This window comes from Poecilia formosa, unplaced genomic scaffold (genome assembly GCF_000485575.1).
Source record: "Poecilia formosa unplaced genomic scaffold, Poecilia_formosa-5.1.2 Scaffold43, whole genome shotgun sequence".
NCBI lineage: Eukaryota > Metazoa > Chordata > Actinopteri > Cyprinodontiformes > Poeciliidae > Poecilia > Poecilia formosa.
The window spans coordinates 1,648,634-1,672,081 of record NW_006799982.1 but is presented as its reverse complement, the minus strand read 5'-3'; the positions used below and the strand labels follow the sequence as shown (position 1 = coordinate 1,672,081).

The window sequence follows — 23,448 nt, the reverse complement described above, 5'->3', positions numbered from 1 at the left end:
GTTCCCTTTATTTTTTTGAGCAGTATATTTTGTCTCTGCTGTCTTCCTTACTTATCCTCCCTCTTTTTGCTTGATAATAAAAGACAAGCTGTAACCAAAGGTCTTCAGAGCGCTCTGTGAACGGCTCGGAGGAGCAGTTGGCTGAGTCTTCTCCTTTTGCAAAAGCTTGGCCATAAAATTCATATACGTTGTCTGTGGTTCTTTTATGAAGGTTCGAGAAAAATACCTATCATGCAGGAAAAAAAAAAAAAATCCAAATCCAAATCAGGTTTTTAGAAGTGTTTTTAAAAAGTAGCAACGTTTCTGTTAAATAAACATCAAACACGTGAGAATGTTCCTTTTTCAACTTCATGTGAATACCTGACATGTTGTGTAAATCTTTAACAGTTAAGCAATTTCAGCGTTGGTTTAAGTGATTTTTAGAGTTCAGCTGGTGTCAGAGCTGGGATTTTACTGAAATCCAAAGCATTTTTGCTTGAACACATAAAAGTGCTGTGTTTGAAATCTATTGCTGTTCAGAGTTTGGGGTTTTTTATGCTTCAGTTCCCCTTGGGATTTTTTTTTCTCTTTGTTATCATGTGCAACTCTGAAATAATGCCTCTGTGATTTAATTTTAAAACAGAAGTCCTAATGAGTTTTTTTTTTTCAGGAGTCATTTTAGCTACAGGAACATTTGATAAAAGTAGAGGAGTTTGACTCGGAGTTCTAATGACATTTTCTTCGCAGGTTCTGAACTCTCAACATTTCAGTTTGTCATCAGTTTTTCTCCTGTCAACGGTACCAACAGTTTTGTCCACGTGTGTCTCTATCTTCAACGTCCTCTCTTCCATGTGATCTGATCAATCGTCCTCAATCGTCCTTTAACCTTTTACCTTGGTTACACCGCCTCACAAACCTCCTAAAGGTTTCATCCAGAAGGGACACTGTTGAAACTAAATTTGTGACGCACTGACTGTACATTTCTGAAGAGGAGTTAGCTGGAAGGAGGTAACATAAAGTAAGGCACAGGAGGAAACTGAGAAGAAAACTCAAAGCTTGGTCATGAAGATGAAGTGTGCTGCTGCTGTTGTGCTGCTGAGTCTCTTCTCTCTGGGACTTTCTGCTCCTCTGAGCAGCTGTGACGATCTACTCAAACCAATAACTATCAGCAAAGAAGAAGTAAGTCCCTGTCAGCATTATTAAATTAAAACTAAACATGGAAACAGATTGTCTGTCTAATTGCAGCTTATTAATTCCCTAATAAATGGGTGTGAAATCTAACACAACTTTCCTAAAAGAAATTTCTGATGTGTTAATGAAAGGTCCGAGCTTTATTTAGATTGATTTGTAAGTTTAAATTAGAAATAGCAGATATTGGCACTAAGTCCTGTCACTTCTGATTCATCTCTACAAAAATGTTTTCTAAACTTTAAATCCACATCTCCTTGAAAGTTTTTTATTTATTTATTTTATCAAACCATAGCCACAATCCTTTCTCTCATCAAATCCCCAACAGGTAACAATTTATTTAGCCACTTCTTCACTTTGATATAGTTTCCTTATAATATAGTCCACATCATCCTAGTAAAAAAAAAAAGTATACTTTAGTATACTAAATTTTAACATACTTTAGCATACTTTGATTGATGTACTTAAACTGTACTATTTTGGAACAACTTTTTAGTATATTTTAATAGTATTTAAATAGTATTAAATTACAATTTTTAGTATACTTAAACATACCTTTTTGGAACAACTTCAAGTTGTACTTAGTATACCTTAAGTACACATTTTTTATGTACTATTTTGAGTGTACTAATTCTGTCAGAATTATATTAAAATATACTTTTAACATACTTTAAATATACTACTAATATATTAGTAATGTATTTAAATTACACTTAATTTTTATTTTTGATTTACTGCTATTGCTAATAAAGTACAATTTTAATTGCTCATATGTCTTCTTTATTTCTACTTTCCTATTTTACATTACATGCATAACTACACTACAGTACTTATATTGTTTTAGGCTACAACTGCATGGGAAGATTAATTACACAAAATGTTCAAGGCAATTCAAATATTTTGAGACTGACATGACACTGTCACAAACATAACTTAAAACCTTTCATCCAATTTTTAAAGTTTAAAATCGTCATTATTTACTGAATGACACTTCATGACACTGTTCCTAACATGAGTGAGGATCAACGACAGAACATTCCCATTCACTGCGCCACAGCACCTTACAGAAACCTACAAAAAAAAAGAGCAGAGCAATTAAACAGAGAAAGCATTTGTATTTTAAAGAGTACGAAAAAATGGAAAAAAAAATACTTTCAATTTCAAGACGTTGTGGACTCGCCATCTTTGTGACATCATCAGAGCTGATGATGATTGGGACCGGATGCCTGGGGTAGAAAAACATTTCTGAGTGTCTTCTTTGCCTGTTTATGTTAGAAGTAGAAAAAAAATAGTCAGCAGTGTCATAATTGATACCATGGTTGATGTTGGCATTAACTATGAAGCTGTTTTAAGTGTGTTTTAAGTTTAAGCTATAGCACCCCCTAGCGTCCCACTGGCGCCGCCACTGGTCAACATCTATTTCTAAGAAACCAGCTAAGTCGTCGAAAGAAACGATTTGCATATCGCCTAGTTCATCATTTTTAAAAGGTTTGCACACTCCATAAAGGACACCAATAGTTACATTCCAACTTATATCGACTGTACACTGTGATGTGTGTGTGTTGCAGATGTTGGGTCGGTGGTACTACATCGGGGGGAGTTCTGACATCCCAGGAAGTCGGTCGCTGGCTTACCTGATGACTGACTCCTGGCTGGACCTGAATGTCACCTCCAGGAGCAACGTTCTCAATATCGTCCAGAGTCAGAGGATGTAAAGCGTCCCACGCAACAGCACTTTGCAGACAGAGAAATGTGGATTTGTTAATTTTAAACTGCTGTTCTTCACGTAGTTACCCACCTAAGATATGCTTCTGCTTTGCAAAACATGAGATATTAGCGCTACGTACAAGTAGCCTTCAATTTAAATAACCATGCTACTGGTGTAAATAAGTATAATTCAGAAGGCAGATCTGTCTAGAGCAGGAGTTGCCCAACTTTTCCATGCCATCACCCCCAAACAGGGTTAGCTTCTGGGCAAGTACTCCCTTTACAAACAAATTCGCAAAGTCAATATTTAAAGAAACATTGACTTTTAAAATGATTTTTTTCCCCTCAATTTTATTCACTATTTCTCAATTGCCTTTAAAGCCATTTAGAAACCAGGAAACCAAGAATATCTTCTTTGATAACACTTGAGTTCTTGAGTATTCTTCCAGGTGAGGCAAAAGCATAGTTTTCATAGTTTTCACCGGGGGAATTAGAACTAATTTTGGTTTAATGTCTATATAAGGTCTTTATACAGTTAGTTTCTGATCACAGGCATAACTATAAGATCTTATAACTTTTACATTATAGATTTGGGACTTGCTTCAGCTTAGCATACGACGTGATCTTTGAGAACAGCACAATGTTAATCGGTAAGTAAAGAGAAGTAACAGGGAGAACATGAAGCACATTTATGTTGATACAATCCACTCTGCTGTCTCCTTTGTGCTGTGTTTGCTGTCCACAGAGCAACCTTTCTACCTCAAAGAGGTCTACCTGTCAACAGAGTGCGCTGACTGTCTGGTTGCCAAAGAGGACATCATCTCTGCAACTAATTTCACTAGTCTGCTTATCTTTAGTAAGAAACACACTTTACCAAACAATTTGCATATCTTTTTAGAAAGAAATTTCAGAACATTTGACACAAAACACCAATGTTAGTGGAAACATGTTGCACGGGCTTTACAATTAAATCCATTTAGTCTTTAACAACAGATTCAATTAAAGGGGAACAATTTTATTTTTAGGCAGAAGCAGGAGCATCTCACCTGCTGCACTGGAGCTGCTGAAGAAACAAGCAGAGTGCCTTCAAATGCCGACACCTATAATGTTAAACTCAGACAACGGTAAGAATATCTGAGCTTTTTTCCCCCATGTTCCAGTATATGTCAATTGCTAATTGTTGAATTTTTTTAAATTTTTTTTTATGAAAACAGAAATCTGCCCTGACGACATCACGCCCTCTGAGGGCCTGAGCGCAATCAACTCGGTACTACAGGCGAAGATGGGATTTCGAGTGGGAAAATTTCTGGATTCTCTTTTTGACATGTTTATAAACTGAAAGAATGCTCTGGTTTTATTCCTTCCTCATGACAATTATATAAGAAACTGAAGGGTTTGTTGATTTATTCAGTGTGGCCCAGAGAGCCAGGACTCTGATCCACTAAAAGTGAACAGAAAAAGAAAACTGCTCCCTTGCGGTACATGTTATTTTGAATAAAAATCACAATTCCAGAAGTCGTAGTCTTTGTGTGTTTTGTTTCGTCCTGCAGTGTTCCAGTACCACTGCTTCTGTGTGCACTCATGGCTTTTTCCTAGAACTTCTAGCGATATGAGACTTGTTTTTTCTTTTTGATGTTTTCTTATCTCTTTCAACACTAAAGTAAACAATTGAAGCTCCTAATAGGGTATCATGGGATGAACCTTGATACCCAAAAGCACAGATGTACAGCCACGACCGACAGTCAGCGAATCAACCATGATGGAGTCTCTGCATGTAGCTGTTGCTGTGTTGAGTCTTCTGTCTCTCGGGCAGACAGCTCCTACGACCAACTGTGAAAGTCTAACCCAACGAATTCAGATCCCTGGGAGGGATCAGGTAAGGAGCTCTGAAGGTCTTCAGGTTTTTTCTGTATCTGTAGGGTTGACGAAAGCAATCACACGTATGACGTTTTCCAGCTACTCGGAAGATGGAACTACATAGCAGAGAGCACGGACATAGTCGGCGCCAAACAGTTGTTGGAGATGTCGAAGGGGACCGTCTGGTCGAATTACGTCGCTGCTACTGAGGAAAATATCATGATCGGTTCTATGCACCTAAAGACGTAATTTAAACCCTCAGTTTCCGGGTTTTATCTTTGTTTTATATGACATTTACAAAACAAACACAATTTTATGACGTGCCTATTAGGTAGTGTAAGTGACAAAGTTTTTAAATATTTTTTTCTTTTTCTTAAAGGGCTGGTCTATGCTTCTCTATGACATTTAACTCAACCCTGGAAAACAACACTCTTACTTTAAGTAGGTAGTGATGATTTTTCTTCCATCACCATATCTAATATGGTTGGCCTTCATGCTCTTTGAAGATAAACGCATTTTTAAACGTGTTTCTTTTTCCAGCCTACCCGTACTCCATGACTGGTTTCCAGCTGAAAACAGGCTGTCCTGACTGCAAGGTTTTGTACTCCAACATAACACTTGGAAGAAGCTCACACAGAGGCGTACAGCTTCTGAGTAAGACCAAAAACTTGAAAAGATACTTTGTATGTTTTCATAATTCAGGTTCAGTGAATTAAACATCAGACAAACTGAATTTAGGGAGAACAGAGTCACACTGGTCAAATATTTTGCAACTTGGCAGCAGTTGTGGAAAGCAACATCTTACCATGTTTAAGTTCTGGTTCAAAGCAAACCATTGTGAGGTTGCACATATCTATTCTTCTAGTCTTCTAACAATTATTATAGCATAATAATTGTTATAATTCAAGCTTTGTTTTAAAATAATGAAAATGCAGATAAAAAGATTTTTTTTAATAAGATGTGTGGAGTTTTTAAATGGATGAGTTGCATAACAAAAGTTTTTTTGTTTGTTTTTTCCCAAGATTATGCTCTGAGTTTGTGTGGTGTGTGTGTGTGTGCGTGCGTGCGTGCGTGCGTGCGTGCGTGCGTGCGTGTGTGTGTGTGTGTGTGTGTGTTTTGTGGTGGATGTGTGTGTGGGGCCCAGAGGAAACATCTATTCAAAGTCCACCACAGGATTTATGTACTTTATAAATGAAGTCACGTACGGTAGAACAGTGCTCTTTACAAATGCTGTATATTATTACACTGGCAAGGTAATTTTATATATGCTTTAGGAATAAATAGTACACCATAATACTTATTGTTAATATATATATTATTACTATTATCATTAGTTCTAGAAATCACAAACAAACAATATTGGAGTGATATCTCAACTATTATAACGAATCTGGTTCGTTTTGTTTGAAGGGATTTTATTGATCAATTAAGGACACTTCAAAATGCTGATATTTTAACAAAAGTGCGTCGTCTGCATGTTGTGTCTCTCAGGCAGGAGACCGAAGGTTTCTGCTGCTGAGCTGCAGGAGTTCAAGAAGCAGGTGGAGTGTTTGAACTTACCAGAAGCCGCCATTCTGGATCCAGAGCAAGGTAAAAACTCGCCATCTGGTTGGGTTAATCATTTTGCCCTTTGTCAATGTAATCCCCCCGCCCCCAGGTTGTAAGCATGTACCAGTGTTAAGAGCCTGTGTCAGCGAATACATTCTTTCTTCCACTGTGAATCTCATCCTATACTTGGAAGCAGAGCTGAGACACTTTAAATTCAAATGCATTTCTGTTTTACAAAGTTTTGTCAGAGAAGTGTGCTTGGCAGTGCCACCTCCATCCTGAGTCCTGAATCTCTGAGTAGATGATATGAAGTATATTTTTTTTTGTCTTGCATCATAAGAGTATAATCAAAACTGTTTATTTTCTACCACTCAGGTTTTTGCCCAGATCCATCTCTCTCCAAAGACTCAAATAGCTTTGACTTGACCAGCTTCATGGGTGCTGGCAACATGAAAAAGATCGGTGAGATTTTACAAAGTGGCGACGCAGTAGAGACCTTTTCTGAAATGTTCTCACAAATCTCCAGCATTTTTGGAGAAACGGTGGAAAATTAGCATGTATGGAAATGATATTTCACCCTAATAAAAAATGGGAGAACAAAAATTGTGTGACTGTTTTTGTCTCTGGGGTCGTATTTCGCTTTTTATTTTGGTCGAAATGTTCACCAGCTACTTCACAGAGGACGAGTTGGATGCAGAGAAATGTTTAATCCTCACCTTCATGTTGTTCTTAAAAGTCAAAGTCAGCACACGATTTGTACAGGAACCCGTTGAATTGGATGCTAACTTCAGTGTTAGGTTTTCTACCTAAAACAACTGAGAACTTATTTCAGGAAAATGCTTTGGACGCTTTTGAGGTGGATGGAAGTGGAGCAGTATGTCCCCCATCACAAAGCTAAGGAGAAAACCATTCAGGTAAAGAATATATATAGTTATTTCCAAAATGGCGATAGATTTATTTCTTTATTATGGGTCAGACTCATTATGGTAACATTTTATTTGAAGGGGTGTGCATAAGACTGACATGACACTGCCAGAAATAATGGCAGAACATCTTGCATTAAAAGTCCATTCAATGTGCCAACTTTGCAGTAAAAGTGTCATTATTTAACGAATGACACTTCATGACATCCATAAAGACTCCTTCATGTTCATAACAGGATTTGTCATGATATGATATGCGAATCAGGAAAACAGTTCCAAATGGGGTAAGCATTTCTGGAATCAACATGATGACAACAGGGTTACAAGGAGGATGGGCATATAATTAATCAGTCTCCTGCTGACATGCAGGACTTCACATAACACTCTTTCACTTGGTTACACACTGTTCATTCAGAGAGATCAATGTTAAAAGTGAATTTTCCACTCCATGAGTTTCAGTTTTAGAGTCAGTTTATTGTAGTTAATTCCCACCATCTGTTTGATTTATGACCTTAACTGGTAAGAGACAACTCTCCAAATTAAGCTTTTCATTATTTCAATGTAAATCTTACTTGTCACCTAAACAAATACATTTGTCAAAATCCTGTCAAAAAAAAAAAAAAAAATCAAACCTCAGTTCCATTCAAGACCATGGCGGCAATCACAAAATTGTAGTTTTTGCTGTAAACGTATAGAGAAAGTCTGAATTTTCAAAGTTTTCAAAGTGAAAAACGTGGCTGCTATTGAATACAGCCAGTCTTTCATATTAAGTTGCTGTAAAAAAAAAGAAAAAAAGATGCAGATGTCACACCTGTCATCTTGAGAACAAAATCCCAGGACAAATAGTAATTGAAACACAAACAAGAATATTTTAAAATATGTGTCGGATGGATGGATGGATGGATGGATGGATGGATGGATGGATGGATGGATGGATGGATGGATGGATGAGAAAAAGCAACCTTAACCCTTTAGCCACAAATATCTCAAATACGTGCAAAAAAAATTGTTTTGAAACTCTTTAAAACTAAACAAGTTGGTTTTAAATGTCATTGCTGGAAAGAAATGCTGTTTTCCTCAAACATTATAAACCAAGCCATTAAACTGGTTAATCTGATCTTTTACAACATTTCAAAACATTTTCCCTTCTTCTAGGCCCCACAAAAACAAGGACCATCTGACTGAAAATGACGTTTGTTTTTTAATCTGTTGCAACACTAAAATAAATAATGGGGCCCCTGTCAGTACACAGGGCCTGAACCTTGTTAATTTAAAAACTCCCTGTGAAGCCAGGACAGACACATACAGCCATGATGGAGTCTCTTCAGGCAGCCGTGGTTGTGTTCAGTCTTCTGTCTCTCGGACAGACAGCTCCTGTGATCAGCTGTGAAAATATGACCCAACCCATTCAAGTCCATGAGAGAGATAAGGTAAGATCATCTACGCCTTCACAGATTCTGTGTCGCAGTGATGTTGATTGATTGTTTTTACCAAAACAATCACAAACCTTGTGGGGTTTTTATTTGTCTTCCAGATGCTTGGAAGATGGAACTTTGTGGCAACAGCCTCAGCTGTGCAATTATTTTTCCCACTATCCAACTGGGTGGATGTCAAGGCTATTACTCTGAATGATGAAATCATCACCACGCAGTACCCAAAAATGTAATTCCAAACCTCGAATTGCAGTATTTTAGTTCATTAACAATTTTAAAGCAATTTATTCCTGACAACATTTTTCTCCCGTTAAAGGTCCGGCACTTGCCACATAATCAATAACAACATATCGGTGATAAACAACACTTTGTTTGCGGGTGGGTGGCAGCCATTATACTGACCGTCACGTGGAACCTACATGATTGAACCTTGTGTTCAGTGGTGGAAAAACACTTTTTAATTATGCTGTGCATGTTTGTGTTCCCAGAGCAACCTTTTTCCTACCGTGCCTCACTTCTGCTGACTTCCTGCCCAGATTGCATGCTTCTGGACGTCCTGTACACTGGAAGATTATCGCGCAGGAGTCTGCAGCTTCTAAGTGAGAATGAAAGCACCAAGTCACATCAAATAAGCTTAGAAAAATCCGGCCACATCCCTGTTTTTCATGGAGAAAACAGCAAAAGGTTTTCAGTTGTCACTAGATAAATTAAATTACATCAAACAACAGCAGATAGCAATTTTTGTTTCACCTCTCTCCAGCTCCATTTAGCTCTGTCTCTCTCTTCAGTTCTGATCCGTTCATTCAGCAGATTGGCATTCTCAGGGATGTTTCTCATGAAACAGCATCTTTTTAACCTCCTGACTACCAGTAGTTCATTTTTGTCCTCTGTAGAGGACATTTCTAAACTTGAATATCTCCCACCCCTTGCATTCTACTGAATTAATTCCTTTTGGTATCTGGAGAGGACATTTAGTGCTTTTCAATGATGCCACATATGAAGGGGTGGGACTTTTGTTCGTATCTTTTTCTAATACATAAAAATTGCGTTCATCAGTAATAACACATTTTATGGGAAGAGACAAAGTAAGTGCATAAAACCTTTTATTACCTTACAAAGAATGTGGGATTTAAAAAAAAATGGTGATTGGACAATATTTCTTTTCCTGGTAGTCAGTTAATACGTTTTACAGTTACTTAAAACTAAAACAACACTTTCAAGGTCCTTCATTGTTTAGCAAAAAAACAAACAAGAACTTTGCTCAGAGCAGAGCAAACACTGCAGTCAATAAATAATTAAACACAGAACCATCCTTGTTATAACATAATGTGTCTCATTTAAACTCTTAAAAAACTGTAGGATACTGTTTTCTCTGTCTCAGGCAGGAGAACTGCAGTGAAGGATGAAGAGGTGGAAGATTTTAACAAGCAGGCCGAGTGTCTGAATATGAGAATAGTTCAACTCCAGGATCCCAACACAGGTGCGAAAACTAGTTTAATCATAAATGTGCATGTTGTTTCTTGAAAAGTGTAACTCCTTGGGTTGTATGTTGGTAGAGTACTGTTTTAACATTACTTCCCTTGATGTAAAGCATTTTCCTTTATACAAGTTTCACTCAATTTGTTTTCCCTTCAACTTTGACAAGCTTCCCTTTCTTCCATGAAGAAAAGACTCCCCACAGCACAATGCTGCCCCCACCACTTTTTTTCATCTAGTTGTGTTTTGTAAAGCAATGTGTCATTTTTCGCTTATTTCATAACGATATACTCCCTCTAATTGGTCTTAATGTCACAGAATATGGAAGCTTACCAAGTATGAATACTTTTGTAAGGCATGGCATAAGCTACATTTATTCTTCATCCATAGCTGAAATCAAAAGTTGAGTGAGGCAAATATCCAAAGAGAAAAGTTGAGATCAAATCCAATCAGTGAATCTGATGTTCTTTGTGCTCTCAAATAGATGCTATATTTGAAACCCCCTCTACAAATGCTTCTAACTGCCTATTTAAATCGAACACCATACAAACCTTAAAATGTTTCAATATCCACAGTGGAAATAGTCTCACACAAAAGCTAACATTCATGTTCTTCCTTATTATTGCTCTTGTGGTTTCACCCAATCAGTCTAAAGGAAAATAAATAGTGCTCCTGGATTGGCTGCTTTCCAAATGCCAACCAATAGCATGTCAAATAGCACACCGCAAAAGATGTTTTAGATATGGTTTAGGAAAAAAAAGCAACTTTTTGGTGAAGAATTTGGGGTTATGTTTTACACAAAAATATGTGAGAACTGCGCGGGTGACCACTCTATATGATGTTTTGTTGTGTATCTTCTGAAAAACAAACATGATGTTTTCTAATCCAATGAAATGAATAAATGATTTTCTGCTCCTCAGAATTTTGCAAAGGCAATCTGTGACCAGGAGGAGAAGGTCTGCGATCTGGAGGCCAAACTCGATTGATCTCGAGTTTCCACAGGAAATATGTTAATTGATGTCTTCTCGCCACCCCACAGCTCTAGGCTGAAAGCAATGGAAAAGCTGGATGTCAAGAAATAGCATGTCGGGTGTGTAGAAAATGAAAATGAGTTCTTCCCTTACAATAAAAATGTTGAGCAACAAAGAATTTTGTGTCTTCCGGATGATATTTGAGAGTTTTTGAGAGTTTTTATGCTGCACTGAAATTTCCAATTATTTGCAAAAATTTGCTTTGCTTAAATCAAGATTAGTTTGTGTCAGGTTTTGCAGTAGAGTTGCACCCAAATGCAGACATAACAACAGATTCTTATGTCGTAACAAAGTGCGACAGAAATCACAGTGACATAAGACTTAAAAGTCTATTTTAAATTAAGACTTTCAAGAAAATGAGGATCAGGCACAAGAGCAATACAGCCAGTAGAGAATCTGGTCAGAAAGATTTAATTGCTTGAGTAGCTCTGATTTTGTTCCCCTAAATAAAACTCCAAAGTATAAAAGGAAGTATAATGACGGTTATAAGAGCTTAGAAAAGAATAAATATGTAAATTTTGTGGCAAATCCTCTTACTAGTAATCAAACGGCTACACTCACTCACATTCTGACTGCTCTAGGAATAAAGTGAATTAAAAAAGTTAAAAAACTAAACTATTATGAATATAAATTACCACCAATTTTAGGGAATACATTAGAGAAGTTTTTTTTATTATTATAAAATGCTTTTGTGAAATGTATTAAACAAATAAACCTCTAAAAGTTGTGTTGAAGATTATTTTGTTGTGTTTTAAGTTAAAGTTCTTAATTAAGACCTGGCACTGCCCAATATTTTCAGTTGTCATATCAATAACTGCTACAATGAAATTAGTGAGTCCCTTGAAAGCAAGTTTACTGTCATACTAATGTCAGTAAAATAATTTTAAAAACTGTTCCTAAGTGCTTTCTTTTGCGGGAGAAAAAGTAACTTTAGCTCGACAAGTTTAATCATGTGAATAAATCATCCACTAATTGCAATGGAATTCAGCAGAGCTATAGCTTATAAGCTTAGTTGACTTCAAAAACACCAGGTCAAGGTGGATTTTTTTCCTAAAATCTATAAACAAATCTTTACTTTTGGTCGCAGTTAGTTAGAACCAAGAATTGTAACATCATAATCTACAAAAGCAAGCTGTCATGAGTAAATGCTTGAAAACATCAATCTTTGTACAAACAATCTTTATAATTTGTTTCTCTGAGTGAGCCGAGTCCAATTTACCACATTAGGAAAACCAAACAATATGTGTTAGAGAAGATTTGGGATCACTTCATCAACTTATTAAGAATTTGACTTGAGGCTCATTGGACTCTTCTAGAACCTTCAGTGTGACATGATAAATAGAAGTGCACAATTGCTAATTTCTTACAAGAAGTCATGTTCAATAATGTTTTTTTGCATTGGTTTATTTTTTAATTTAGTCTTTCTTTTTTTTCTATTCAGATTTGTTGCAGACTTAAAATGGTCATCAAGCATTTATAAAAGAAATTCGTCTTAACAAAGAGGGATGGTAAAAATGAAGAACAACCTGCACATCAACAATAATGAGGAAGAAAGTTGTCCATTTTCTTTTTATTGGTAGTTTTATAACTGTACATATATCTACATGTGTATATATCTTTTTCTCACTCACACACATACAGGTTACACTCTGGATCATATAAAAAATGACGCATTTCTGTGTAGGACTCGATCACACGATCAGCAATACGAAATCAATATGCATCTGGCATTCACTGTGCGCATACCAAAACATAAAAACTAAATAAACACCTTATGCCTTGATTTACAAAAAGCAGAGGACAATCAAAAGTAGAAAAGTGACAGATGAACCAAAAATGCCAACCGGCAAGACAGCTGATTTTTTTATTTATTTTTTTAAATCGTCGTTTAAGATATAAACTAATACTTTTCTGTGTGGGTTGGTGACGTGTGTGCTTCTGAACAGAAAGACCACAGAGACATCAGGAAGCTTAATCAACTTTGACTTTTTTTTTTTCTTCATCTCAAAACAAACTAAATGCATAATTTTACAGTTATTCAAGTAATGTGTGGTCTTTTGTACTACTACACGATACCCTGTCACAACTGTGGAAAATAAATGACAACAGGATTATTAATGCTACATTTTATTATTTACGTCCCCTGAGTGCCACCTGTACAGTCACCGGAGCTAAAACAGGGTGGCTTTGTTCAAATTCCACAGATATACGTGATCTCAGTAAACATATGTGGATGTTTTGGAAACTGGTCTGCAGTCTTCGTCAGTCTCAACTTGTCTCTTTATCAAATGCTGAGTATGCCATCAGACTGAGCAGTGACATGGAAGCCGTTTTAGACAAAGTCCATGAAGTTAAAAATAAACCAAAACTGTTGCTGAATTTAAAACAAATCATCTCACTTTAGGTGCCATAAATTTACTACTTGTATTCCACAATGGGTGCTAGATATTTTGTTTTCTTTCTTCGTAGGTAGGCGTGGGCAGATTTAAAGAATGAAGGGACACCAAGGTTTTTAGAAACTTTCAAACCGCTACAATTTATTGCCATGATGCTGCAAAGGTCTGTGAAAAGGAACCAGAGTGAAAGTATTTCTCTCCATTCTGAATATTCAGAACAACAAAGCTTTCATCTGGCTGAAAAAAGGCCACTACATTTCCCCTTGTTTGCAAGGAAAAAAAAGAAAAAGAAAAAAGATGCTATTTAGAAACAGTCCTGGTTATGAGAGCTGTGAGCATCATGTCTGGTATAGCTACCTTAGCAGATAGCACAACTAATATCATCAGATTGTGTCGCAGCGTACAAGGCAAGAACTGCAACAAGGTACTGCATGATGCACAGTCAGCAAATTTAAAAACAAACTGTAGAAATACTGTCATTTTTGTAGCTGGAGCCATTTTCGAAGCAACTACATCATGTTAGACATTGATTTCAATTTTTGCGTGGATCGATGAAAATGTAGCGTTTTCACTCAGTCTCATATCGGCCCACACCTATTCCCACGTCTATGATGCATTCAAGCTTTAAACAGAAAGAGTGGCACCTTTAAAATCCCTATATTCACCAAGAAATGACTGTCTTCATTGCCTTTTATTCAGCTCAGCATCACAGAAGCAAGTGAACATGGGGGTAAAAAAACCAAGATGAATCTTTGTAGGTTTTCCAAGGTAAGAAGCAGTTTTATGGTTTATTAAAAAAAACAAAAAAAAAAAAACAAATATGTACTAGTGCAACGTTTAATTCACGTTTCCAGTTTGGGATGAGTCTGTTTAATTTAAACGTCCTTGTCAACCGAAACACCTGAACTTATAAATCGAGACACCTAAAACAGCAGAGCTCTGACTCTTGTCTTGGGGTGCGTTCACACTGCAGCCTGAAGTGACCCAATTTCGATTTTTTTTGACATATTGCGACCTGTATCCGATCTTTTCATGGCAGTGTGAACGCACCCTTGGACTCAAATATTTGGAAACAAGTTAAGCTCTGCGTTTTAGTGACACAGGCCACAGAAAAAGGAGTGCAGGACTCAGAGAGAGTCCTTCAATGTTGACACTTAACCACAAATTTAACAAAAGGAACAACCAAAAGTTGCCATGAACAATACACTTACACAAACCAAAAAAAAAAGATCATAATAGGTAACAAAAAAAAACAAACCATTAAGAAAGAAATCTTTTTCTTTTCTGAGGTGATATTTCTGTATTTCCATTTTGACTGCTTGCTGTTTGTCTGACCCGCACACGCACATTTGAACAAAAACAGTAAACAAAACCTGATCCGTAAAATAAAGAAAAACAGTGACACAAACCTTTTGTCTCGTCGTTGCCCGGTTGCTAGGTGACCAGTCCATCACTTGGACACAAACAACATTGAAATCTAATTGCTTTGGGTGAACTGTGTAGCACAAAGACCCATTTATATAGTATAAACAGTGCAGTCAGAGTGTGTGATTGTCACTGGTTGTGCACAGGGCAAGAAGACATCCGACGGATGAGGAGTGAACTTTGACATGTCCCTGCGGGACTAGTCTGCCTGCTTCACATTTATCTGGATGAACTCTCGTGTTTCGCTCCATCTTGCGTCCAAAGTACAGATTCAGGGCGCGAATCCAAACAGCTCTCAAACCAAGGGAGCCTGTGAAGTTTGTTTTAAGTCTGGCCGTGCTGTGTGCTTTGTTTAGGGACGAAAGTGACAAATATCCAGTTTTTGTCTCACAGAACTCAACTTGAGCGTCCAGTTTTCTTGTCGGAGCTTTAAAAGCAGCGTCCCTGCAAATGGCTGCTTCTCCTCTGAAGAGGGTCAACAGCTGCTCAACAGAGCACGAGTTTGACCAAACGGTCAAATTTCAATGGCAAAGGAAAAAAAAAAAAAGCAAGGGGCTGCTGGATTTGTAAACAAGGATGCAGAACAGGTATATTTGTGAAAAGAGGGGCGACAAATGTAAACACTAGTGGAGTTTTTCAGAGGGAGGAGTTTCACAGCCATTGTAACTTTAGTTTTTTTGGCTCTTCTGTCGTCTCGTTAGTCTGGTTTGAAGATGGGGATCTTGGGAAGGAACTCTATTAGGATTACCTGCAGGTCGGAAAACAAAAAGAATGTAAGTTACAACTCAAAGATGAACAAGAGACCGTAGTTAGAGCGGGTATTTTTTATTCCTGACACTGATGCCACCCCTCAGACCTTACGTTTCCATCATGTGGCAGTGTGACATAATGTGCAACATTGCTTATGGGAAGCAGGGCTGAACCTTCAAGACACATAAAGACAACTTTATGTGTCTTGAAGGTCATAAAGACCGACTTTGTACTCAAAGTTGGTCTTCTGCAACCAGAAGAACATTTCCAGGACTAAAGGATCCAACAAGATTTTGAGAAACTCATTTAGGAGTTTTTTAGTCGAATTGACAAGTCTGTTGAAAAAAGGTGTTTATAGTTAATAATTTAGAAAAAAAATTATAATATTCCTTCACAGACTTAGGATTAAGTCTTGAACATCTAAGAATTGAATGACTAATATTTCAGCTGCTTTCTGCGTTTCCCTCTTTACACCTACATGTCTCAATTTGTGGCTACAGCAGACAATTGAAGTCTCTTTCTCTGTTAACGTCACTTAAAGGGTAAAAAATAGATTGCTTGAAATATGTATATCTATTTGTATTTTTTTAATGGTTGATTAAAGAAACAATGTCAAACATCTGTATAAAAAAGTATAATTTTTTAACCTGAAATTGCAACAATGGAAGAGAAAAGTATTGCTAACCCGTTACCACAAATTATAAAATCTTTCTTGACCAAGCTAAACTTTCCACAGTGCCTTCAACACTTTTCTTTTGCAGTGATTGGTGCTTATAGATCCTGTAAATGTATTTTCAAGCATCGCTTTAACATATAGACTCATAAAACAATAAAACACGACTTATGTACTCACATATTCCATCATGTTGTTGGTCTCACACTTCCTTTTGCTAAGTTTCCAATGCAAACACAACTGCAAAACGAGTGAAATAATGATAAGAGATGTTGCACATTTCCAAACTCAGCATCTATCAGCATGCTCCCCCACCTTGTGATAAAGTCTGTTGTTTTCCCACTCTAAAAGTTTCTCTATTGATCTTCTGGTCTGAGGAGGGAAAGGACAAAACATTGAATGATGAAAACAATGTTTTCACAGTGATGCTGCAGCAAATCCAACACAGCTACTTTTGAGATGCATGGACGTGAAAGTCAGCATGTCGTGGCTGCCTCCTACCCTTTTGCTGAGGCAGATGACCGGCCACAAGCTGAAGCCCAGAGTGCAGCAGCAGCAGAGGCAGCCGCACAGGAGCCACCGCACGTTCACTGGGAGCGTCTTCCTCAGGCAGCTGTTCACTCGATTGATACTGGCTTTGAACTCTTCTGGCGCCACCTACATACAGGAGGCCGAACAACTGTAAATACAGTCCGTTTCTTGCGCAAGAACAAATATTTATTGTGTTTTTCTTGGTAAAAATAGGAAAAAAAGAAGATAACTGAAATTAGTCCTGAAACTAAAAAAAATATAGAATGAATTAATAGCAATAAATCAATTATTAAATAGTCATTTAATCATTAACTGGAGTATACAGACTCAAAAAAAAAAGCAACTTGCTGAAAGAACAACACATTTGGAGCAGAGATTAAGCCAATACTGTACAAAAAATATATAGGTTTTGCATTTAAGATATTAAAAAAATCTGTCTGTAAATAAAAAAAATCACTTTTTAGCTTCAGCTGATTCAAATTCTGTAAAACAAAAAAAGTCCTATTAAGCACCATTTGCTATCCAATTATCAGATCCAATCAGCCCAACACTGTAAAGACGTTAAGTCAAGAATAAAGGGCTGAACTTTTCTTGGAAGTATTTTTAGCTGCAAATAATAAAGCAAAACTAAACGAATGCTATGTTATTGCTTTTCAGGCAATAACAATTTTAAAAAAAAAGGCATTTTAAAAAATGAAAAACATGGTATAGAACAGAGACTGCATATATATTTGGTATATTCTGGTAGTTAGAAGTCAAGTAATGTAGTAAATATCTGGTGATCCACCACCCCCATTCTACACGGGCCTGTGATGCGTTGATGTGCGAATCCTGCCGGTTCTACCGGTCCCGCTGTGATCATGTATGGACATAAGTAAGAGAGGGTATTTATTGTCACACACTCACCTTCCCTGTAAGTGCTGAAGGAAATTCTGACTCAAATTTGTTACTAAGTCCAAACCTGTGGGGAAAAAAAAAGAAAAAGAAAAAGCATTTTAACCCAACTTCATCAAAGGCAAAGCAGACTTGATGGGATAATCATTATTCATTTATTATGGATAAGGAAAGATGGTCTCATTTGTGCATTCTGGTGAAGTGTTCAAAACGTGACAATATTCCATTCTATCAGCTCTGATTTGTGTTTAGCAGGTCAAATACAAACAAATGGAGCCCACCAGATTACAAGAGAACCTAAACAAGTCAGTCGAGCTTATAGGTTTTATTTAGAAAACTGAGATAGGTCAAAATCAGAGTCAGCAGGTCAGACTATTTTAGGTGCTAAATATTAATATATTTTTAAGCTTTTTACTTTTGTTTCACGTTAACTACAAACTTTTATGCTTTCAAGCCACCTTTGCACTGCGTCTTTGTTATCTGACCTATTGCTGCCTACACTGTTTCACTGAACTGCCTTACATGGGGGATAACAATAAAGCTTATCTTATCTTGAAATAAAACCAGGAATTAGCACCAGCCAGCAAAAACCCTGATCAGTTCTTATTTAGTTTGTCAACCTTACTAAACTTTGACAAACGAGGTAGCATTCAATATTTAATCTATATCAACTAGACCTTTCAAAAGATGATGTGCATTCATAAAAGACACAGAGGGCAAGAATAAACTGCAGAAGTGTGAGAAGCTTTATAACAAATAGAAACTTTATACGGAGAGCATTTACATGTTACGCGTCTGTAACATGTAAACCCGCTCCAAGCCATGGACTCGCTTATAAATGTTGAAATAAAACGCTTAAAACATGCCTTAAGTAAAGGAAAACTCCTGCACAGATCACTGTATTGTAACGGTTGTAAAACAATAATCAGTATCTTTGGACCCATTGTTGGTGACCGGTAATATAAAACGGCCTAACAAAGGCTAGGAGAGAAAAAAAAAACTCTGTACAGTTTTTCATTTTCATGACTGCGTGAAGGAATGTTTCCTTTTAAAAATGCAGCTGAATTCTTTTGTGCAAAGGATTAATTTGCTTTAAGGAATTCCTCAAGTATAAAAGGATTAAGAGGAGAGACTTGCATACTTAACATTTTTAAGTAATCTCTGGTCCTGTTTATGGCATTCAGTTCCAGCCTATCCAATCACAAACCAACAGTGCAAAGCATCTGCATTCACACAATGGCAGAAAAATGTTTCCCGAATACATAAACCTTAAAAGTCTAGAGGCTCACCACAGAGTGTCAAGCAAATTCATTTACAACTTCACTGGGTCTCGGTGCTCTTGTGACGCGAAAGCTCGGATTTTTTAAATATTATCGACTATTTTATGAAAAGGTTATCCACTTCCACAAGCAGGTCAGATTGTTCACTACAAGGAAAAGCCACCTATAAAATGTCAGCTATAAAGATTGCTTTTCTATCCAAAGGACTAAGGCCTTGTGCACACATAGACGGGTCTTTATAAAAAGAAATATCTCCACCATATTGTTTGAAATAAGCAAATATTGTCCACACGGGATTTGTTTCAGAAAAGTTTTCAACCACCAGAATTATTATTATTATTTTAAACATGCCTACTGACCTTAACTGCAATATTATTGATATCAGCCCAAATTTTCAATCAGTGTCCCCAACATATATTAACTACTACAGAGGTGTTTAAAATAAAGTTAGAGGGAGCACACAGATTTAAGAATCTATTTAAAAAAAATAATTTCTAAAACATGACAAGAGAGACCAATAGACAACAGCCATGAAGGTTGAATGGATTAAAGCTAAGATGTGCCGTTTCACTCTTTTGAGCTTTCAGCCTCTTAAGGAACATTATGGATTTGGAAAAGTTGGCAGCCGTTTTAAAAAAAACTAAGAGTTAAGCAGCAAAAAACCTAGAGGGAACAGAACCAGAGACTGTGGTTTTTGCAGTCTCCATTACAGACACCAGTCTCCATTACAAGATGCTACAGCCAATTAAAACATCAAGTCTATAATCAGTCAGTCTCTCCCGCTCTGCTCTTTCAGGGCATGACACCACCTCTGGGCTCAATGTAAATAATTAATGTCTGCTCAAGGAAGGAAGGAAAGCTCCAAAAATATCTTAAATGTTGTGTTTACAGTTCTTAGACAAATCTATATCAGCATATAAACGCTTTACAAATTTAAGATCAGAAATCGGTCACAAAATTCTAATCGACGTATCTGTAATATCTACCCACCTATCTGTCCCAGGACAGATTTACATTCAGACTGCAAAAAATACATCTGACTTTGGTCTGTGTAACTGAATCTAAATCCATCTTCAATCCGTCCTTTATACAGGTTTTTAGAAAACCCCACTCCAAATATTTGTAGTCTGCCATTTTTAGATGGTTGAGGACGGATTCATCTTGTTTTTTTTTTTGTTTTGTTTTTTGTTTAACTGTATTTTGAAAAATGTGTTAGGTCTAGTTTACTGACGTTTTCTTCTCTCACTTTGTTTTTTTCTCCCACTTGTCCCTCAAACATTTAGTTTTAATCAGCTTATAGCAAAACCATTGTTTTATTGTTAAGTTTACAGGACTTCACTTGTCTTTTTAGGATGTTGCATTTTCTGCAATAGTATGGGTTCCCCCCCTCTGATTCACTTTAAGAATGTTTAATCATATTTAAGTTACCAATAACTACTGAATTGCTGTTTTTGTGTTCTATTTAGTCAGATTTACACAAACTGACTAGTCTGGATATATGGTGTCGATTTAACTTAAAAATCTTCATGAAAGCTAAAAAGTTAATCTTGACAGCTAATCTTGTTAAACAAAGCTGGTTTAGATTAATCTTCTTAAATCTGTCCAACTGGCCATAAAACATAAACATACATGCTGAAGTAAGCAGGCTCCTAAACTGTGCTTAAAGTTCTGCAGGTCAATATTTGGATATACAGATATTTAGGCTAAAACAAAGTCTGTAAAAGTGTGAGCACACAGTAGCTGGGTTTGTCAGTGTAACGTCACTATTAAGCTATAGGTTGGAGGTTGATAGGGGGTAAATCTCCACTGTCAAAATGTAAATGTCATGAGCAGCTCCACATTCCTTCCTTGTTCAGCCTGCTGTGTCAAGTTAGCAGCTAGCTGACTTCGCTAGTGCTAACATTATGCTAACAGTTTTACGCGGAAGACAGCGGATGCTTGATTATGTCCTCGGTAAAGACAAGGAGTCCCTCATTAAAGCGACGGGCTTCACCGGTCACTTACACCGTGACGTGGCCGGACCCTCGAACCACCACCGGGTCCGGAGCGTACTTGAGGAGCTGTTCCTCTGCGGCCCTGTCCTCGTCCTCTTCTTCCTCCTCCTCTTCGTAGATTTCATCAAAGTCCTCCATCATCGCTCCCCGGCAGTGACACCGGGAGAAACACGGTGCCGACAAACAGAGAAACCTTTCCTAAAATACAGACCCAAGACAAAACGGAGAGGATGGGTACAAAAAAAAATGAAGTAGTTCACATATCGCCTCAGCGAGCTCCGAAACAAAACATCAACATCCGCCGCCGGAACAGCACGACACCGGAAGAGGGACGGAGACACTTTCTTTTTTTTTATATTCCTTTTTTTTCCAGTTGATATTCGTAAATTTACGTTTCAAACTAAATACAAATGTGGAACGTAATTTTTGTAAGAAAATAAATGTTTTAAAAAATGCATGTCTTTAAAATTTATTTTAGTTACGTATTTTCCATTATGTGTTTTAGTAGTAATCAGTAAGACTTTATATCCGGAGGATTTTTCATTTCATCAAATAATATACAAGGTGATTTTATAGAAACTGAAACAAAAAACAAGTCGAGTAAATTTTGCTATTATTTGTAATTTCAGCCACAAGACAATTCAATGTGCTATGCATGGCATAAATATAGCAAAACAAATGAACAAAGACACATTACCTTACAGTAGCAACAAAAGAGAAGTAATAAAACGTAATCTGGGCTAGAATCATTCAGTTAATTTTTGATAATAAAGGTAACTCTAAACAAATAGGTTTTTTTTTTTTTTTTAGCCTTGGGAGTTTCAGCAGTTTTGGAGATTTTGGAAGTTTGTTCCGAATTAGAGAAGCATAAAAAATGAATACTGCTTCTTCATGCTTTGTTCAGATTCTGGGGCTGCAGAGTAGATAGTAACCAGAACACCTGAGTGGTCTGGAAGGTAGATACAATGACAACTGTTCCTTAGTGTATTTGGTGCTAACCCATTCAGTAATTTATGAACTAACAAATATATTTTAAAGTCTTCTCTAAATTACAAGGAGCCAGTATAAGGACTTTAGAACTGGAGTGATGTGCTCTATTCTCCTACTTTCAGTGAGAATGTGAGCAGCAGCATTCTGAATCAGCTGCAGCTGTCTGACTGACTTTTTAGACTGACCTGAAGGCACTGTTGCAGGAATACATTTTCCAAAGATAAACACATGAATGAGCTTCTCAAGATTTTACTGGGACGTTACTCCTTTAATCCTAAAATTGTTTTAGTGTTTGCAAAGAATACTAATGGGCAGTTTGTTAGAGTTGAGTATGTGTAGAAGATGTACATGTGCACATCACTAGTTATTGCTTGTTCATTTACATAGATATACATTCACACCAGTTTCACTGACTGCAAGCTCAGATTGGTGACACGTTATGTAACACCTTAATGCTGTTTTTGAGGAAAGACTGCAAGGAAAGTTAAAGAGTTTTGACCAATATAAATCACTAACCAATACCTATGTCAATATATTGGGAATTTCCAACAATAATGATCATATCAATAAAAATTCAACAAATATAATGAGATGTGAATTATAAGCCTTTAAAAAGCTTTGGCATTTGGAGATTCTAAACAGATTTTAGTTTAACCACAAGACAAGTAGACAAAAAGTCATTTTTTCCATTTATGATGAAATCTAAAACAATGCTAAAAACTGGTTTAAAAGATAATTCTTACTCCATGAATCTTGTATTAAAATACAACAAATAAATCAAAGCTAAAATTATCTCATCTGTTACAAACCGATAAAGTAAACAATGCAAGCTGGAAATACACCGGTTCGTATCAAATGTGAAAAAAAAAAAAATCATAAATAAAAAGAAGCACCGGAGTTCAGCTACAGGCCAGGACAAAAAAGACTCCTCAGCTGTCACCTGATCTTGAGACTGCCATTTTTCTAAAAGTCAGGGCTGCAATAAATCAGTAATGCCTAGCTATGAGTTTGCATTTAACTTCAGACACCAACAGATGAGCTTTATCCAAATATCTCTGGGCTCTGTAAGACTTATACTGGACAAGTGATTCAAATAAATAGGTATACTTTCAATACTAAAAGCTTGTTAAAGTTGATTTTAAGAGGCACAAATATCTAATGCTCAGGTTTTAAAATGGGTATGATGTAAGCTCTCCTTCTGTTTCCTCCTGAGCGTTCATGCAGCTGAACTTTGTAATAATTAGGAAAACCAGAAAGAAGGTATTCAGTCTGTGTGGGAGAAAGAGTCAGACAGGCAATATTCTTCATAAAACACATTGTTTGAAACATATTTAATGCTGTGTAAAACCACTCAAATTTTGTTTGGATATAGC

General features: G+C 36.7%; 3 protein-coding genes across 4 annotated transcripts; 2 read left to right on the top strand and 1 right to left on the bottom strand.

Moving 5' to 3' along the window:
- Positions 1–864: 864 nt before the first annotated feature.
- On the top strand, positions 865–4,389 carry LOC103137770 (uncharacterized). The gene is made up of 6 exons (XM_007551676.2): positions 865–1,158; positions 2,736–2,878; positions 3,463–3,524; positions 3,620–3,730; positions 3,900–3,998; positions 4,089–4,389. The coding sequence occupies exons 1-6, from the start codon at positions 1,042–1,044 to the stop codon at positions 4,211–4,213; spliced, it is 657 nt and encodes a 218-aa protein (XP_007551738.1). The 5' UTR covers positions 865–1,041; the 3' UTR covers positions 4,214–4,389.
- A 179-nt stretch (positions 4,390–4,568) lies between these two features.
- LOC103137769 (uncharacterized) lies at positions 4,569–6,882 on the top strand. The gene is made up of 6 exons (XM_007551675.2): positions 4,569–4,750; positions 4,831–4,976; positions 5,111–5,172; positions 5,272–5,385; positions 6,223–6,321; positions 6,655–6,882. The coding sequence occupies exons 1-6, from the start codon at positions 4,631–4,633 to the stop codon at positions 6,831–6,833; spliced, it is 720 nt and encodes a 239-aa protein (XP_007551737.1). The 5' UTR covers positions 4,569–4,630; the 3' UTR covers positions 6,834–6,882.
- A 6,371-nt stretch (positions 6,883–13,253) lies between these two features.
- chic2 (cysteine-rich hydrophobic domain 2) lies at positions 13,254–21,465 on the bottom strand. 2 transcript variants are annotated; one of them, XM_007551674.2, is made up of 6 exons: positions 21,096–21,461; positions 17,824–17,878; positions 16,888–17,043; positions 16,702–16,758; positions 16,567–16,626; positions 13,254–15,711 (listed from the first exon to the last, which is right to left on the bottom strand). In XM_007551674.2, the coding sequence occupies exons 1-6, from the start codon at positions 21,224–21,226 to the stop codon at positions 15,661–15,663; spliced, it is 510 nt and encodes a 169-aa protein (XP_007551736.1). In that variant the 5' UTR covers positions 21,227–21,461; the 3' UTR covers positions 13,254–15,660. The 2 variants fall into 2 exon arrangements, with proteins under 2 accessions (XP_007551736.1, XP_016526836.1); XM_016671350.1 differs by lacking the exon at positions 13,254–15,711 and adding an exon at positions 15,735–15,886 and having other exon boundaries at positions 21,096–21,465.
- Positions 21,466–23,448: the final 1,983 nt, after the last annotated feature.